The 18541-nt window shown below is 37.1% G+C and overlaps 1 protein-coding gene across 15 annotated transcripts in view; it reads right to left on the reverse strand.

The window, feature by feature from the left end:
- CD55 (CD55 molecule (Cromer blood group)) overlaps positions 1 to 18541 on the reverse strand; it is a 51665-nt gene that overhangs the window by 19697 nt on the left and 13427 nt on the right. For 4 of the 15 annotated variants that reach the window (XR_009613558.3, XM_078440625.2, XM_078440624.2 and 1 more), the window contains exons 7-8: positions 14443 to 15903; positions 10947 to 10967 (exon numbers count right to left, since the gene is read on the reverse strand). Coding sequence is in view for 13 of the 15 variants with exons in the window: in XM_078440625.2 (XP_078296751.2) it covers positions 10947 to 10967; positions 14443 to 15903 (1482 nt within the window). In the remaining 2 variants the exon portion in view is untranslated. The other 11 variants (XM_078440623.2, XM_060643970.3, XR_009613556.3 and 8 more) reach the window with 10 other exon arrangements.

Here is an 18541-nt window from a genome sequence, read left to right on the forward strand (position 1 = left end):
GCTACCCCAGGAAGCACCAAACTGTCACAAAGTAGGCGGAGCAGGCCCTCTTATTTAACAAACAAATGGATTAGTAGCTACATGTGGCTACATGCAGAACTTTTAGGAAAGTTCAAAAAATTTCCTAATATTAGAAGCTATTAGGAAATTATTGTTAATCTCGTTAGTTGTGATGATTGTGGTTAGGTAGAATACATGTCCTTCTTGTTAGAAATCATATTGAAGTATTTATAGTGAAATACCATGATGCATATGACGTTTACTTTAAAATACTTTAACAACAAAATGGATGAAGCAATATGGCAAAATAATTATTGTTAACTTTAGTTATATGTATATGCTAGTCTATTCCAGCCCTTCAAATGTAATCAGTAAGATGAGAAGAATGGATAATCATCTAGAAATTAATGTGATTGTCCTTAGGTAAATTAATAACAAGTGACACAACTCTTATATGAGAATATGACATGCTTGAGGTAGTACAATATGGCATAATTTACAAGTAACTTAAGGGGCACCTGGGTGGCTTAGTTGGTTCAGCATGGGACTCTTGCTGAAATTTTGGCTCAGGTCATGATCCCAGGGTCATGAGACCGAGTCCCGAGTCAGGCTCTGTGTTGAGCGTGGAACCTGCTTAAGATTCTCTCAATCTCTCTCTCTCTCTCTCTCTCTCTCTGTCTCTCTCTCTCAGTGCCTGAGTGGCTCAGTCGGTTAAGTGACCAACTTCAGCTCAGGTCATGATCTTGCGGTCCGTGAGTTCAAGCCCCACCTCGGGCTCTGTGCTGACGGCTCAGAGCCTGGAGCGTGCTTTGGATTCTGTGTCTCCCTCTCTCTCTGCTCCTCCCCCGGCTCATGCTCTGTCTCTCTCCGTCTCTCAAAAATGAAAAAATGTTAAAAGAAATTAACTCTGCCCCTCCCCTGCTCACGCTCGCTCTCTAAATAAATAAATAAGTAAATAAAAGTAACTGAAAATGTTTCGCACCAGGAGAACCAAATGATAGCATTATTAAGTACTTATGAGATGCAGGAAAATAATCTCCTATTTAGAAATAAATATTTATATTTAAGAAAATAAATTTCAAGTACTACATGAGACAAAAATGCAATCCATTATTTATTTCCATTTAGGGAAAATAAATTTTTCTTTACATATCTTCTTGAATTTTTCTTGCTATACATGTAAAATCAATGCGTTCACTGACATGAATAAATATAAATAAATTAATCTTAATATTATAAAAGAATAAGATTTAGGATTTGGCTATGAACACCCCCTACTTCAGAAATATAGACTCTTATGTTAATATTGTAATATACTTTTAAAGACATTAAGTCAATGAAGATACCTTTCAACCTTTCACAGGGGTCTTTCTCCAAAAAAAAAAAAAAAAAAGATTGTTTTTAAACAAAATGATAGCCAAAGAATTATTTCTTCATTCTGTGTTCCCCCATTTCCACCAACCCCAGAAAAATCAATGCTCTTGGGTCATTAGCATATTTTTCCTTTAAAAAATTTTGCCAACGCCTTCAGCCTCATCATAATGGAATAAGAAAACAGGACAATGCCTAATAGTCAAGAGTTATTTTACCATACGGTTCATCTCTCTTTGGCAAGTCTGCTCAGAAGAGACTTGCGGTTTTTTGTCTTCAATATCCAATCACTGTTTTTAATATTTAGTTTTCTTTGTAAACAAAAGTAACATTACACATCTAGTGAAAAAACTCACTTATTTCCTTCACATTCACGTTCACGTTCTAAGCGTGAACAAACCTCTGCACTTTCCTACGCTTTAAGGAAAGTGATCACTCTAAATCTTGCAAGTGGTTCTATTTTCAAGAGGTTCAGGACAGACCTGCTCCACTGATTTTCCTACGCCCCGTAAAGACAGTGATAACATGAAAAATGACGAGCACTATTACATTTATTGTGTCCATTCCTCCACAAGGTTCTAAGAAACTAGAAATATTCTGCACACTTGTGTATATTTTCTTCTGATCTCTTCTTCGGCTAAGTCAGCTAGCCGACGGTTACTAGCGTCATAAGCAAAACTGTCAATGTTATACATGTGTGTCCTGAAAGTTAAAAAAGAAAATTAAAGTCAAAATAATTTTATTGACTGATGATACACATTAATCTTTTGGTTATTATGTGATAAACGATGAAAATTAATCCGTTAATGCAGCATGCAAAACAAATGGAAATTAGTAAGTCATCCAACCTCAGCCAGGGTAGAATTTAGTGTTTAGTTGCTATAGCAACTAAAATAGGATACCTGAGTTTTTTAGTTTCTTGAAAATAAGCAGTCAAATTAGACTCGATGAAGATACTTTCAGAATAAAAGTCAATGAAAACCCCTGCTACATGTGCAATAGAGGAAAGTTTCGTCAAAAGACACCTAGAGAAAGACACCCAGAAAATTTCACAGATACGTTTATATTATGGTATTTTGGCATCATAATTTTGTATAATATAAAAGGGCTGTAAGATCTATAAACGTGACTTACGAAAGATACCGTAAAACCAATTTTAATATTTCCTACACACTGGAAATTCTAAAAGCCACCAACCAAACCGGAGAAATGCAAATACAAATACACTATAAGCCAATCATCTCACAATGCAAATAGTCATAAGAAAGGCATTCCTATTTGTAAGTCCCAATGCATCCACCTTTTGTTTTACGAGATATTTGCGGTTTTGCTAGCATCCAGTCATTACAATAAGCTGAGTGCAAAACCCAAGGTGAGACGATGAACACAGAGTTGGAGGACACGGCACGCGAATGAGAGACTCAATGAGTTAGTCACTCAATCATGAAAACCAATTCTGACAAGTCCTTGAACGGTCACAGGTTAAGTCCCGCCCCAGTGTACTGATGGACATTCTGCAAGACACAGAGATGCGACTTTGTAAAACCATATACCTTTTAGAACTGACCAGAGGTTTGACTTCTGAGGTATAACCAATCACGGTGAAATTACGAAAGACAACTGCATGCTTTTCTGTTTTCATGTATGTAATAAGAGCTGAGTAGTGGAGAAGGAAAACACCAATTGAATTATATAATGGTAATTTCAACCGAAAAGCAAGATCAGCATTCCCTTACAACCGGGTCCCTCTTTTGAACTAAAACTCATCACCCAAACCCAACATTTCTAAAAAGCAGTAAGCAAATCCTTTGATAGGCAAACATGAAGGATCACCAGGCGAAGGTACATTATCACCTTCATACTCATTAACCCTTTCCCAGTCCCTATTAAGACCCAATGTTTAATTAAATCAGTATGAGATCTGGAGTATAACCAGGAATGTATGAACTTCGCTCTTACCTTCAACAGCTTATACTTGCAAAACTAGGCAAGTGGAGTGTTTTTTTTTTAAGGGCACTTGAAAAAGGCAAATTCCTCCTCAGGGGTTTGCGCAAACTTCTGTGCTTCAGAAATAGGGGAACTAGGTTTATTGCAAAACCCCAGTGAAATTCAAAACAGGTATTTTCTCCTTCTCTGTCTCAGCACTTTTCATCCTATTAAAACCATCATGGCTGATTACTTTACTAAAGTACGTAAAGAAACTGAAGCAGCCCAGAGAGCGCCCAATACACTCCACCTTCCCTTCCACCCCTCTCACCTACCAAGCACTGGCTTTGGAAGGCAAACTGATAATGCTCTAATTCAAGAGGAGAGCTGGAATGAGGGCAAAGAAGTACAGAAGATGGGCAGTCTACTGTTTTTTTCCACAGTAGTTTTGCTAAAGCATCTGTACCAATGCAACTCACTTAATAGGTCTTAGAATTCTGTATGTTTTTGGTGGAGTCTAAAACACGTTCTTAAAAAGCTTCTGAAAAATCTGAACTCTTTTACTACATTTGCTATTATAGCAATAAAACATATATATATATATATATATATATATATATATATATATAATACTTTATTGGCAGTAAACAAATAGCTGTAAAAACTATTTTAAAAACCCACAAAGCCCAGGACCCAGTGGTCAGATAATTTTACTGGAAGACTGAACCATTCAGTGTTTTAAAGAACATTTACATAATTTAGCTTATAATAGGCTTAAATCATATTGTTAATTTAAGGAGAAAGGTAAGAGTTACAGAGGGTAAAAAGTAGATAGCTCACATCAACCCCCAAATTAAAACAAGCCATTTAGTAACAGCATTAAAATATAGTTGTTTCGAGGGGCCTGGGTGGCTCCGTTGGCTAAGCATCCGACTCTTGATTTTGGCTCAGGTCATGGTCTCACAGTTCATGGGATTGAGCCCCACATCCAGCTCTGTGCTGACAGCACAGAGCCTCCTTGGGATTCTCTCTCTCTCCCTCTCTCTCTGCCCCTTCCCTGCTTGCACTCTCTCTCTCAAAATAAATAAATAACATATATATGTATATGTATATACATACATATAGATGTATACATATGTATACTTGAATTATTTCTAAACTGCCTTAATGACTATTTTTTATCAATTTAAAACCATATATTTCTTATTAATTCAAAACAACCATATATATGTATATGTGGTATATGTATATATATACATGAATATATATACATGTATATATATGTATATATGTGGTAATATGTATATATATGGTACGTATATATGTGGTATATGTATATATATACATATGTATATGTATATATATACATATGTAATGTATATGTATATATATACATATGTAATGTATATATACATATGTAATGTATATATACATATGTAATGTATATGTATATATGTATATGTACATATGTATATATATACATATACCACATATACATATATATATGGTTGTTTTGAATTAATAAAAAATATATGGTTGTTTTGAATTGATAAAAAAATAGATAGGCATTAGGGCAGTTTAGAAATAATTCAAGTTTATATGAACTCTATAGTAAGTTTTCTGAACAGAGGAGGGTCAAGTTAAATAATCCTCTGTTGACAGGAAATGTCAGAGCCAACCAAGGCATCATATGTAAAATACATTTAATGCAGGTCAGATGTTCCAAATCATACCGACTTTTTTTTTTTTTTTTAATGTGTTGCTGTTTTACCATCTGAGGGCTTTCCATGTGCCAAGCAACATTCTACCTTCTTCTTTATGGTGGGCAACTCATTCGATCCTTACTACCATCCCCAGAGGCAGGTACTATGCTTCTCCCACTTTACAAATAAGAAAACGGAGGCATTAGAGAGATGAAGTTACCCGTTGTCACATGGCACATAAAGTGTAGAGCCAGGTGGATTCAAAGCAAGTGGTCAGGCTCCTGAGCCCGCCCTCCTAACCAATGGGCTGTTTTTAGGTGTTTTGGTGTGTTTTAATAAATACGACTCAGAAAAAGGCTACCCACAGACAACGTTAACAATATGTTAGAGTCTGACTTTTCTTGGGGTTTTGCTCTGTGTAACACAGATCCTATGGTAAGTTGTACTGAGTAGGGACACAAGGTGATTTGATTAATAGATGGCAAAGTGAGAATTTGGCTTTCAAATCACGTGCCTTTGAAATGTTAATGTCCTTGAATTTACTGAAAAATTAAAAAAAAAAAAAAAAAGACACAAAGTCTGTTGACCCAGGGTTGTAATTACAGAGAAAAGGAATAAAGAGATAGATTTCAAAGCATACAATTAAGCTAAGAAAGTTACCTTCTGGTAGAGTGTCAGGTTTTACTGGAAAGAAGCTAAGAACAATTTTTTTTAAATCATCAGAATTTCTGCTCACCCTGATTTTCCATAGTGCCAGACAATTTTGCCTACAATTAGGGTACCAATTACAGTACCAGCAACAAGTCCTTGAGGAGGAAAAAATTTAGTAACACAGTTAATAGAAACATGAACAATTACATATACTATGCACTTTCACAAAGACAAATACATTGGATATGAGACAAGTTAAAGAAAAATAGGAGACCATGAATGACAGTTTGTGTATAGCTTTTTTATGTCACGTTTGACAGTAAAAATTGCATGGTACTTATCCTGCTTTCTTTCAAAGCAAAATGAAATAAAATATTTAAAGTATCACCGTGCTCAAATAAAATTTGTTTAACGGGTTGGAGAGGATAATGAAGTGTTTCAACCTGACCATGTTCAATTTTATGATGACTGCCTTATGTAATTTTAGCACTAGGAGGTATCTTGAAGTTCACTCTCATTTTGCAGATGAGTAATTTGAGTTTCAGAAAGGTGAGAGTTACATCTGTGGTTGTTAATGGGAAGGCCGCTTAGTTCATAGTAAAGATAAGAGATGTAGGCCTTTCTCCATCACAGGAAAGGTAAGATCACCTGTGCATGGAGGGTACAACATATTTACTTTGCTTACAGAATAAGCCCTCCAGTGTTTAGTCTTTTGTAGATAAAATTTCAGTTAGGAAAGCTAATATTTACTTTTAGGATTAAATGCACTATTTTGAGTTGAACGATAGAACAACAATTGGTCAAATAAGTTGGTCAACAATACTTTTTACAGTTTGATTTTTACACATAATCTTTCTTCTCAAAACCCACCCATTTGCCCTTTGTCTATGCCATTCTTGGTCTCCCTTTTCCTCCCTACTTCACCCTCTAGGGTCCTTGAAATCTATTATTTAGATCTGTATTGCATAGGAAACTACAGATAACAAAAGGAAAGCAACTGAGTGAGGTTAAATGTGGCCAAATCACAAATCAGTTCCAAATCAGCCAAATACAGATGTCACACAATCACACTGTCGTATGGATACATGATTTAACAAAACAGCTATTTCTACCACAGGTAAGTTTTTATAGTATTTTACCCAATCAATTTCTTTAACTGATTCTCTACCACATCATTAGCGTGGAAAGACTGTATTCATAAAATATATCATGGCTCCTCAAAAATTTGGGGTTTCTTTTCCCTCCATCACTCCCCATTAACCTCTGCCATTTTCAATTGCTGAAAAACCATCCCATTTTCAATTTGAATGATAAACGAAGCTAGAAAATTTTAAAGTGATCCAGAGTATCTGGATGACAGAACTAAAATCTTACTCTTAGAACACTGATCAACGCACGTAACTCTAGAACAATGTGTGTGGAGACTCATGTTTTCACAGGGGACTAGAATAAAATACAGAAATAGGAGAAACAGGATTCTACATAAATGATTCTTTAGCAAATAATAAGAGTATTACCCTCCAAATTATAAGCAAAGAAAACTTTAAGGTATAAAGGCAATAGTTACGTTCTCAAAATTCACTTGGTATCTACAGAAAACCAACCCAAGGGTGTTAAGACTTACCACTTGGAATAAATGAGGCAATGAGATTATGATTATGACAGCAACATTCTTAGTCATTAACTGAAGAGTTTTTAGGTAGGAAAATTACATAATTTTACAAAATGGGTTTCTGCCAAGTAAAAGGAGTGTTTTAGCAATGGTCCTCATTGTATAGAATAATACTTAGTGTTTAAAACATCGCAAAGCAGTTTGCCACCTTGTATCCCGTTACTCCAATAACTAGTGCAGTACTTGGCAAATAGTAGGAAGTGTTTAGTAAATATTTATTAAATTACACTGAATGATGGATCTTCTTTTTACATAAGAGAAAACCGAGACCAAAAAAGGGTGAGGTGATCGGTTTATTACTGGAGAGAAACGTATATCTAACCCCAGGCTCTGGTCATGATTTTAACTGTTTATAGTATTCTCAGTAAAAATACCTGAAGTTATTCAAGCCCAATTTATATCAGATGGAGTACCTTCTCCATTTCTGAAGAACCCAAGTCAGATTCCACATACAAGATCTGACGTTAATTTAGTGATGCTTTTTCTGAAGAAATGTGAATTTGTCTCCTCACTTCAAAAGGTCTCACTTATATTGTTAATAAAGTGGAAATGTAGTCCAGATGCTATATAAAAAAAAAAAAAAAAAAACTTAAAAAGTTGTGAATGGGTTGTTCTTCCTTCTAATCCTATTTAACAAAACAGAATAAAGGAACTGACGTCTGTGGACAAGTGAAGTCACAACAGAAAGAGATTTTTTTTTTTTGGTGGAAAAAGAATGTGCTTGATTAAACCTTAAATTTTTATTTCCAGATTGAGAAACCAGAATTCAACACTGCTTCCTCAGCAACATCCATAGGACCCTGTTAGGGTTTTGCTACCATCAATGGCTTTTCTGTGCCTCCGTACTTTTTAAGTGGGAGACGTTCACACTTCTCTTGCCAGCCTAAGAAGATCAATGAAAAATGCTATAATTATGCCACCTGACTTCTTAACTTTGAGTAACTTATAGACAATTGAAGTCATTTTTTATAACGGGATTTAAGTTTGTCATACACAGAGACGGGTAATAGCACACACCAAAGACCTCGTATTACAGCATCCGATGCCTTTCAAATACACTGATGATTCACGAGTCTTGGAAATACACTTCCACTTGGGCTAGTCTGTAACATATGCCGTATGCAGGCGGATATGTATAAAGCATAAATGAATAAGCATGTGATATTAAAGGCTACAGAAAAAGCATTTTAGATATTTCACTGAGTAGTCTCTAATTTTTTCTTAAATATTCCTTCAGCGGACCTGTTAACCACCATGAGAAATTTATGAATGTCACAATATGGGATTTCAGCAATGACGGGGGAAAGAAGTAAAGAACCAAGACCACATTAATTTTCAAATTTGAGTTGTGCAGGTTTTTGTATAGGACAAGAATCTTTCTATCCTTTTGAGTACCTAGTGCTGGAGAAACAAGTCAAGCCTCCATTGAAGCACCTAAGAGCTGTGTGACCTCGGGTAAGTTACAAGTCTTGCAAAAACAGTTCTTTCCGCTAAAAAAAATGGGACATAGAGACACTGTAAGATGTTTTGAGAAGTAAATAAAGTAATACATATAAGAATCTCACGACAGGACTTGCCACTCAGCCAACACGCAAATATTACTTTAATAAAGGACTGTTCTTATTCTTTGGTGTGGCCAGAGGGAGTTGTTAAAACTGTCAGAACACCATCTTAGGAAAACAACAGTGACTGCATTCTAGGACTTCTTTAAGCTACTATTTATTCAATGTTGAACACCGTGCTGGGAGTTTTCATATCCTACTATCTCATTCGGCTTTAAAGACTTTAAATAGGGATCATAAAAAGAGAAAACCGGGACTCAGATTAAGCTCAATCAGTGGGGCTGAATACTTACTAAATTAAACAAAACAAAACAAACCAGGATTCAAAGCAAGGTCTGCCTGACTCCAAAGCCCAAGCCTGTCTTCTTCTATACAATGTTGGCATAAAAAACAAAACCAGAAACAAGAGCGAAAACAAAATACAACTATGAAGAGCATGTATTCTCAGTGGGGTGTAGTATCATCCCAACAGGCTGAAAAAAATCTTACTTTCTTACGTATAAAGATATAAATGCAGTATATAAATAGATTTGCATTATATTTGTGGTAGTAAAATGTCACAGGGAGACCATTAGTGGGGGGAAATGTCTAAACTGTTCCTTGAGGGAGAGAAGGCAATAATGAAAAAAAAAAAAAAAAAGATTGGCTACACGAGTGCTGAGCAAGCATAACGTATACACTTGCGGGATCGCTGTATTGTACACCTGAGACTAAGGGAAAATGAGTGTCTGTTACACTCAAATAAAAACAACACACAAATATAAATAACAAACAGAATGAGAAAAGCGGCCCGATTCACAGAACACATTGAAGAAATAAGGATAACGTTTAGGTTTATATGTTACAAAGCTAGGATCCCAAAGAGAACGAGCACTGCAGATCTTCTTTAAGAAGGGAAGAGCTCCTCTTTATTTTTGAGCACAAGTTGGAATTACAACTACCCCCGAGAGAAAGTTTCTGGAAGATCGCACAGTCCACAGTTCAAGAATGTCAGAGAAAATAAGCACTTCAGACCTACATCCGATGCTACTGGGCAGCTGAGAAAAAGCCCACCCGTTAGACTCACCATTCTTAACATTAAATCATGAAATCGTGAGATTTTCATTTAGAATACGTTTATTTCTATTTAAAATATCAAACAGACAAAGTGAATTCCGACTGTTCAAATCTCTCAAGATAAATACTTTAGCTGAGGAGAGGTTCATTCAAAATATAAAAGAACTATAAATAATAATAATAAATACCTGATTTCAGCCTTAGGCCCTTGTCTCACTAATGCATATATAGATAGGAGACTTTGGCTTATAAGGATATAATTTTGAAATACTTTCTTTATAAGAGTATATCTTCTAGTGGGTATGATTAATATGCCAACTTAGCTGTATTGCTTTTGAACAAACATTTCTTTTACCATCTTCGTTAGGAGTTATTAATCTTCTTGTTAAAAGGTATAATACCAGATAATATATTTAAGAACAACAAAAAAGAACTGGGACCAAAACTAGAATAAATGGCGACACAGTAGGTCCTTAGGTCTACACCAACGGAATATTTTTTAAAGCTAACTTTGCTTTAAATCACTGATAGGGCAGGTAAATGGAAGAGGATATCACCAAAGGCACTCTGCTGTCTCTGGAATGGGACAGAAGTCTAGAAACAGTCAAGGAGTAGTTTATGATTACTTGTAGAATACTGGAGGCTTAAAAACTGTATTGGTACCTGCCTCTTCTTTGTTGTTCTTTGGCCCCTAGCCTGACGATGCATTGAGACAATAAGCATTCAGTAATACCTGATTGACTGGCCACATGATTTGAAGTTGCCCTAAAACTACCTTGGAACAAGAACACGGTTGGGAATCCTTAGGAACATACCGAGTACCTAATGGTGCCCACCAAATACGTCGATAAAATGGATTTACCTGTTTTCTCTTCGATACCCTTAAACACTGCATTTTAATAGTATTCCTAAGACACTTAAAAGACAAGATTCTCTTCCAGGAATATGGATTGTACATCCCACAGTGATGACAATTTCTTTTAACTGCCGAAGAACCGAACTTACCAATTGCAGCGATGTTAGCATCTGAAGAAGGAAAAAAAAAAAAAGAATTACAAAAAAAATAAATAAAGTCAATGATTTCCTAGCAATTTTATTTATCAACAAAATGCACTTCAAAGTTCAAAAGTAACTCAGATTTTCATAACTAAAAGAAATAATTGTAAGTAAATTTATGAAACACTTATGTATTAACTTAAACAACATATACCACAGTGCGTATCTATTCAGCAGTCAACACTGTAAATATGAAACATGACTAAGAATACTGCAACAAACACCATATAATTTGGGACTTGATGGCAAGAAGCGAGTTTGAAAGCTTAAATAGTAAACTGCAATCCAATCCTATGACCGAGAAACTATCAGAAACTGAAGTATCTTTCAGCAGACTCTATCAAAACTCAAATTACCAGAGCACCTTAGTTTTTATACCTTTCAATGACTGTGAATGAGGCAAGTGAAGGCAATGAAGCAAACTTCACTTTCAAGTAAATATATTTATAGTAAGATTCTGCTCTCTTAAGTAGTGAACAAATATACTCACGGGACCACTGAGAACAGGCAATATTACACAGCAGAAAAAGCACAGGACTGGGAGCTGGCAAACAGGTGTATACCCCCCCCCCCCAATTTTCTCCCTAGTACTAGGCACGGTCTGAATCCTACAAATTAATCTCTGTGCCTTGAATGCACCATCTATAAAATGAACCTAAAAAGACTTATTTTGCAAGCTTGTTATAAGGGCTAGTGTCCAGAAATGGAAAGTGCATGGTACATGCTGTAATCGTAAGGACCCAGTTAAGTGACAGCAACTACTTTCTTTTCCCATATGAGCAAAAAGTGGTAGATGATATTTAAAGAGTAAGTTAATTACTTAAAAGAGAGAAAATTGACCCCAAATATTGGTTGTATTTTTATCACAATGTTTGACTTAGGTTTAATTTATTTTTTTCAGGTTTAGTTTAAGTTTGTTAAATTATCTTGTATTTTTTTTTTTTTTTTGGCAGAAAGAAATATTTCAACAAAGTTAGCTCTATAACAAATTTATATAAAGTGAAACTTATGGGCGCCTGGGTGGCTCAGTCGGTTAAGCGTCTGACTTCAGCTCAGGTCGTGATCTTGTGGTTCGTGAGCTCTTGCCCCACGTCGGGCTCTGCGCTGACAGCTCAGAGCCTGGAGCCTGCTTCGGATTCTGTGTCTCCCTCTCTCCCTCCCTCCCCTGCTCATGCTCTGTCCCTCTCTGTCTCAAAAATAAATAAAAAATTTAAAAAAAAATTTTTTTAAGTGAAACTTATGGGGCACCTGGATGGCTCAGTTGATTAAGTGTCTGACTCTTGATTTTGGCTTAGGTCGTGGGATAGAGTCCTGCTTTGGGCTGCGTGCCGTGCGGAGCCTGCTTGGGATTCTCTCTCTCCCTCTGTCTATCCCTGCCCTGCTCATGCTCTCTCTTTCTCTCAAAATAAATAAAAAAGTTTTTTAAAAAAATTTAAGGGACACCTGGGTGGCTTAGTCGGTTAAGTGTCCAACTTCAGCTCAGGTCATGATCTCTCAGTTAGAGGATTTGAGCCCCGCATCGGTCTCTGTGCTGACAGCTCAGAGCCTGGAGCCTGCTTCGGATTCTGTGTCTCCCTCTCTCTCTGCCCCTCCCCTGCTCATGCTCTGTTTCTCTCTCAAAAATAAACAAATGTTAAAATATTTTTTTTAAATTAAAAATAAAGTGAAACTTATTTCTCTTTTCCATGCTCTATGAAAAATTGGATGTATTCAACCTAAACCATTTAGGTTGAAGACGTCAAATAACCTCCTACAAGTGTTGAAAGTAACAAACTAAATATAAAGGTGTCAACGTAAGCTATAAAACCGATATTGAGTACCAAAAGTCAAGTTAGATGATGAAATATATGCCATACTGCTCACATAAATTATAAAAACATACAAAACAATATCATGTACCACTAATGTAAATACACATACAACACGAGAATTAAAACGTAGATGGGATGCTTACACACAGACCTCAAGGCAGTAATTGCCTTGAGGGAGACAGAAATGGTGACATAGAACAGTGTCTGCAATGTTCAAATTCTTAAAAATACCCAGGTAATGGCAAGAAAGACTTCAAGATAACAACTGTGAAATGTATGAAATTGTTACAAAAATATGGTCACAATGTGTATAACTGTCTTTGAAAAAACACAGTTATTTGATGCCATTGAGGAATGACTCAAAGCAGGTAGGAAGGAGTTAAGATTCTGTGTATTTGCACGTATTTGGCTTTTTACCTAATGGAATCAAGAAATATACAAAGGAAATTTCAACAATGATATCTGTAATGTTTTCAGCTCTTAAAAATCGTCTGGGGTGATGGCAAAATAGACCTCATCATAGCAGTTATAAAACCTGAACAAAATATGCAAAAACATAATGACGGTGATTTGATGGCACCAGAGGGCACAGGAAGACAGGCAGAAATTGGTCAAGACCAAAAGAGGGAGAAGAACTGCCTGGAACGCGGTTTGTGTGTTTGCCGGGAAGGAAATCCCTGGCCATATGGTGTAAGGGGCAGAATGCCAGGGGCCTACTGGCTGGATAAGTCAGTGGATGGAGTTCAGGATCAACAGAGCATCTGGAAAGGGAGGGGGCAAATCTGAGGGACTTCTACGATTTTGTTTCTTGACGTTTGTGGTAGTTACACAAATATTTGCTTTAGAAAAGTTATTGAGCCACACATGGGTATTTTATGCAGTGCGTGTGTGTGTGTGTGTGTGTGTGTATTTGTTCAAACAAAAATTTACAACAATCTTTTAAAAATTATCTCTTGGCTCACAGTCCTATTGAGATTTTCGAAGGAACCGAAAAAAAATAGACATCTCTCATACGGAACAAGAACGTCCATAAAAATCTTGGCTACACATTAAACAAGTTATGAGACAAAAGGACATCCCAGCAGCCTGAAGCAGCAGTAACTAGTAAGAAGGGTTTCATTGGTTCACTCAACAGGTATTTCTGAAGTCTACAGCCTAGTTTACTCCACTTTTATAAAAACTGTCATTTAAAGAGCCTTGTGTTAATATAGACTATTTCAAAGAATTCTGTGTTTTCACTTACTTCGAAGACACTGTTGAGATGCTTTACCAACTCTAGGGAATCTGGAACACCCTTTAGCCTGCTTAAGGGATGGACCTCTATCAATCAACCAGACCCAGAAATCAACCTTAAGGATAGTACATGTTTGGTTCTCAGAAGGGTCTTGAAGAAGTCAACGACTCCCTAAAGCTAACATGGAAAACAGAATTTCTTCACCAATCTTAATTTAGCATTGTTTTTATGGAGCCACAATCTTTTTCTATGTTATTGTAAAATGGTTCTTTTTAAACAACTTGCCCTAGCATACTCCAAATCTGCCTCTGAAGAAAGTCAAGAGCGCTAGCATGAAAAACTCTTTCTACCGTAGCACATGAGATCCATACTCAGGAAAACCCGAACAGTGTCAACTAACCTGAAGAAAGAGTTCCTCTTCCTTTATGTGAGCTTGTTGAGCGAAAGTGCGTGGTTGCCCTGGGAACAACAGCTGAACTCTGTTTTGCTGTAATATGAGCAGAGGTCAATCTTTTTGTTGTATGGAAACCCTTAGTCGCTGGGGCATGGACAGCGGTGGACTTTTGTGTTGCTGGAACACTCTGTGTAAATGAAATTTTTGCTGTGGTGGATCTACGGGTTGCTGGTATGGCCTGTGTAGCAGACGCATTTGCCACGATGGGCTTCTGGGCTGCCGGTGGGGTCTCTGTAGATACAGCATTTGATACAGGGAATTTTTTGGCTGTGGCTGAATCATTTGCTGTGGTAGGTTTCTGAGGAGTTGGTTGGGACTTTGTAGTTGAAGAATTTATTTTGGTGGATTTCTGAGGAGTTGGTGGGGCTTTTGTACCTGGAACATTTACAGTGGTAGGTTTCTCAGGAGTTGGTAGGGCTCTAGTAGCTGAAGAACTTATTGTGTTGGGTTTGTGAGGAGTTGATGGGGCCTTTATAGCTGAAACATTTACTGTGCTGGGATTTTGAGAAGTTGGTAGGGTTTCTGTAGCTGAAGAATTTAATGTGTCGGGTTTCTGAGGAGTTGATGGGAGCTTTGTAGCTGAAATATTTATTGTGTTGGGTTTCTGAGGAGTTGGTAGGGCTTCCACAGCTGAAGAACTTACTGTGTTGGGTTTCTGAGAAGTTGATGGGGCCTTTGTAGCTGAAACATTTACTGTGCTGAGATTTTGAGAAGTTGGTAGGGTTTCTGTAGCTGAAGAATTTAATGTGTCGGGTTTCTGAGGTGTTGATGGGAGCTTTGTAGCTGAAATATTTATTGTGTTGGGTTTCTGAGGAGTTGGTAGGACTTCCATAGCTGAAGAACTTATTGTGTTGGGTTTCTGAGAAGTTGATGGGGCCTTTGTAGCTGAAACATTTACTATGCTGGGTTTCTGAGGAGTTGGTAGGGCTTCTGTAGCTGAAGTATTTATTGTGTCAGGTTTCTGAGGAGCTGAGGGGGACTTTGTAGCTGAGGCATTTGTTGTGTTGGATTTCTGAGGAGGTAAAAGGGCTTCTGTAGCTGAAACATTTACTGTGTTGAATTTCTGAGGAATTGATGGGGCCTTTGTAGCTGGAGCATTTATGGTGGTGGGTTTCTGAGGAGCTGATGGGACTCTGGTACCTGGAACATTTGTGGTGGTGGGTGTCTGAGAAGTTGATGGGGCTCCAGTACCTGGAACATTCACTGTGGTGGGTTTCTGAGGAGTTGATGGGGCTTCAGTACCTGGAACATTCACTGTGGTGGCTTTATGAGGAGGTGATGGGGCTTTAGTACCTGGAACATTCACTGTGGTGGTTTTCTGAGGAGCTGATGGGACTTTCGTACTTGGAACACTTGCCATTGAAGGCTTCTGAACTGCTGGCATGCCCTTAGAAATCTGGGCGTTTTCTGCGGAAGAGAATTGTACAAAAATTAGCTAAATAATGCTGTCAAGTTAAGATTTAGGAACCAACTGCTTGCTCTGTGACTTCTCCCTTTCTTCCTAAAAACACCTAAATTTGACATTTAGGAAAGCAAGTCTTATTGTGAATTTCCCAAGGACCTGAAATGCCACATTGTGTTTGCTCTGATATAAATGATACCCACAGCCAGTTAAAGTGGGTTTGCACCAAAGTAGTACTGAGGTTCGTAAACTGTTTTCTGTGTAAAGAAAGGAAACCAAAGTCAGAGTTGGTAGTAATCTCAGCCTGTGACACACCCCAAATTGAGATGTTTTCTCTCACAAAATGTCTTCCTTTGCTTATGCCAAGACCAAAGAACAATACTGGACAGACAGAGATAATCACAACATAGTTCCTTTTTCCAGTGCTTTCTGGCATGTTAGCGACCTCGGAAACGTCTTTGCTTTACTTCTTTTTTCACATAATAAAGTCAACCTGAATAAAATAACTTTTTCCTCTTGTGCTGGCTACCAACTTTACATATCCTAATTTAGTTCCTCCTTGGATTTTAGGTCAGGTAACAAATATCTGAATTTGCAGCTTCCATTAAGATCCTATTACGAGAATCACAAATCTAAAAACCTGGCACAATTTTAGGTCTTCGGTGCCTTTTTGACTTCGCGTGGCTTGCAAATTCCTTCCTAAGGCAGCACCGAGTAGGGCGACCCATTTCACCACACACTAGAAACTGTGGTCAAGTTCTCTAATTCTGCTAAGCTTCGGTGTTCTCGTGTGTGCAATGAAGATAAAAACAAAGCAGATTTTATGACATTATTGTAAGGAAGGAGAGGTATAATTGAGGTAAGTTATTCCCCACAGTTCTTGTCCCCGAAGCAACACATTTTAGCATAGTGCCAGTTCCACCAACAGACATTTTGCCCCATGCACTCCCAGGTTGTGTGTCCTTTACTTCTGCTTCCTGTGTCTACCTCAAATGACGCTGGAAAAAGGATAAGGCACATCAAATACCTAGCCAGTGGCACAGTACTTAGGCACTCAAAAAATGATAGACGGTGCTCTTAGTGTAAGTAAAGCTTTTACATGGGTTTTTCCTCTAAGATGCTCACATGTAAAATTTATCCTTTGTTCCACCATGTTAGTTCTCATTTTTGACCCAGGGGGCTTACGTGCTAGTGGAGCTTAAGTTTCCTGGAAAGTGCTTCTCCGGTTACCTCTTTGTTATTTGGTGTCTAGTTTAATGCCCTCGCCATCAGAAAGCGAGCTCCGAATTATTTCAGTCTGCTGCGATATACTGTGATTTAGAGCCCAGAATACGGTCAATGTTCCATGCACCCTTGAAAAAAAAAGTTTTTCAGGGTTCCGTGCTCTTAAGAGTACTGAATGAAATATGCTTATATGAAAATATATCAGTTTTTTAAAGTTTAACCGTTGCTTCTGTATTCCTTTTGGTTGCTTGTTCTATCAGCTATTGAAACAGGTATGTAGAATTCTCAAACTATAATCATGGATTTGTCTATTTTTCTTTCTGTCCATTTTTAACAATGTGTGGATTGAAGCTTTTTTTCAAATGTTCATAGATCGTAGATCGTGATAGATTCCTGTTGAACTGACCCCCTTTGTCATTATGTACTCTCTTACCTTACGTATGCCTTAATACTAATAGAATTGCATGAGCTGTTTTTATTTACTTATTGATTTTTGGTAATTGTTTGCAAAGTATATTTTTCCATCTTTTACGTCTGACCATTCAGTGTTCTTATCATTAAATTGGGTCTCTTGTAAAGCAGATAGTTGTTTTTTTTTTTTTTTTTTTTAAATCCGGTCTGGCAATCTTACTTAAATTACACTTAGTATAATTACTGATACAGTTGGGTTTATATCAAACACCTTACTCTTAGTTTGCCATTCCACCCATCTATTTTATGTTTCTCTTCCTCTCTTGTTTCCTTTTGGAAGAACTATTCATTAACATTCCCTTATTAGCTTATGATTTCTACATTCTGTCACTATTATTTTCATGATGGCCCTAGAAAGCATGGCATGTATTAAACTAGAGGTCAATTATGCAAATTAACATCTTTACCACTTTTTAGTATTGCCAGAACCTTGTAACATCTGAATTCAATTTACCTCCTTCTGTCTTTTGCTCACTTGCTATTACACATTGTATTTGACATAGAAGTCACATCCCAGGAGGCACTACGTTGACTGTTTTGTAGAGTCCATGGTCGTGTATATAATCTTGGTAGCGTTCTTCATTTCCTTTTGCATTTTCCTGTTTTACTTGGGATTATTTTCATTCTGCTTGAAGGACTAGTTTTACTGTGTCATTCTGTGCAGGTCTGGTCTGCTGGGGACAGGTTCCCTTGGTTTTCATAGGAGAACATATCGTTTTGCATTCAGTCTTAAAGGATGTATTCACCAGGGAAAGAGCCCAGGGTGAGCAGTTCTTTACTTGAAGGATTTCTTCTTGTTGTCTTTGGTTTCCATAATTTTTGTCGAGAAGTCCGTGATCAGTTGTCGCTCCTTTGAAGATAATGTGTCTCTTTGTCTCTTGGTACTTTTATCTTTATTTTAAGTTTCCAAAATTTTTGCTATGAGATGCCTGGAAATGGATTTATTTT

Source organism: Panthera onca, chromosome F1, assembly GCF_046562875.1.
Source record: "Panthera onca isolate mPanOnc1 chromosome F1, mPanOnc1 haplotype 2, whole genome shotgun sequence".
In the NCBI taxonomy this organism is placed as follows: Eukaryota; Metazoa; Chordata; class Mammalia; order Carnivora; family Felidae; genus Panthera; species Panthera onca.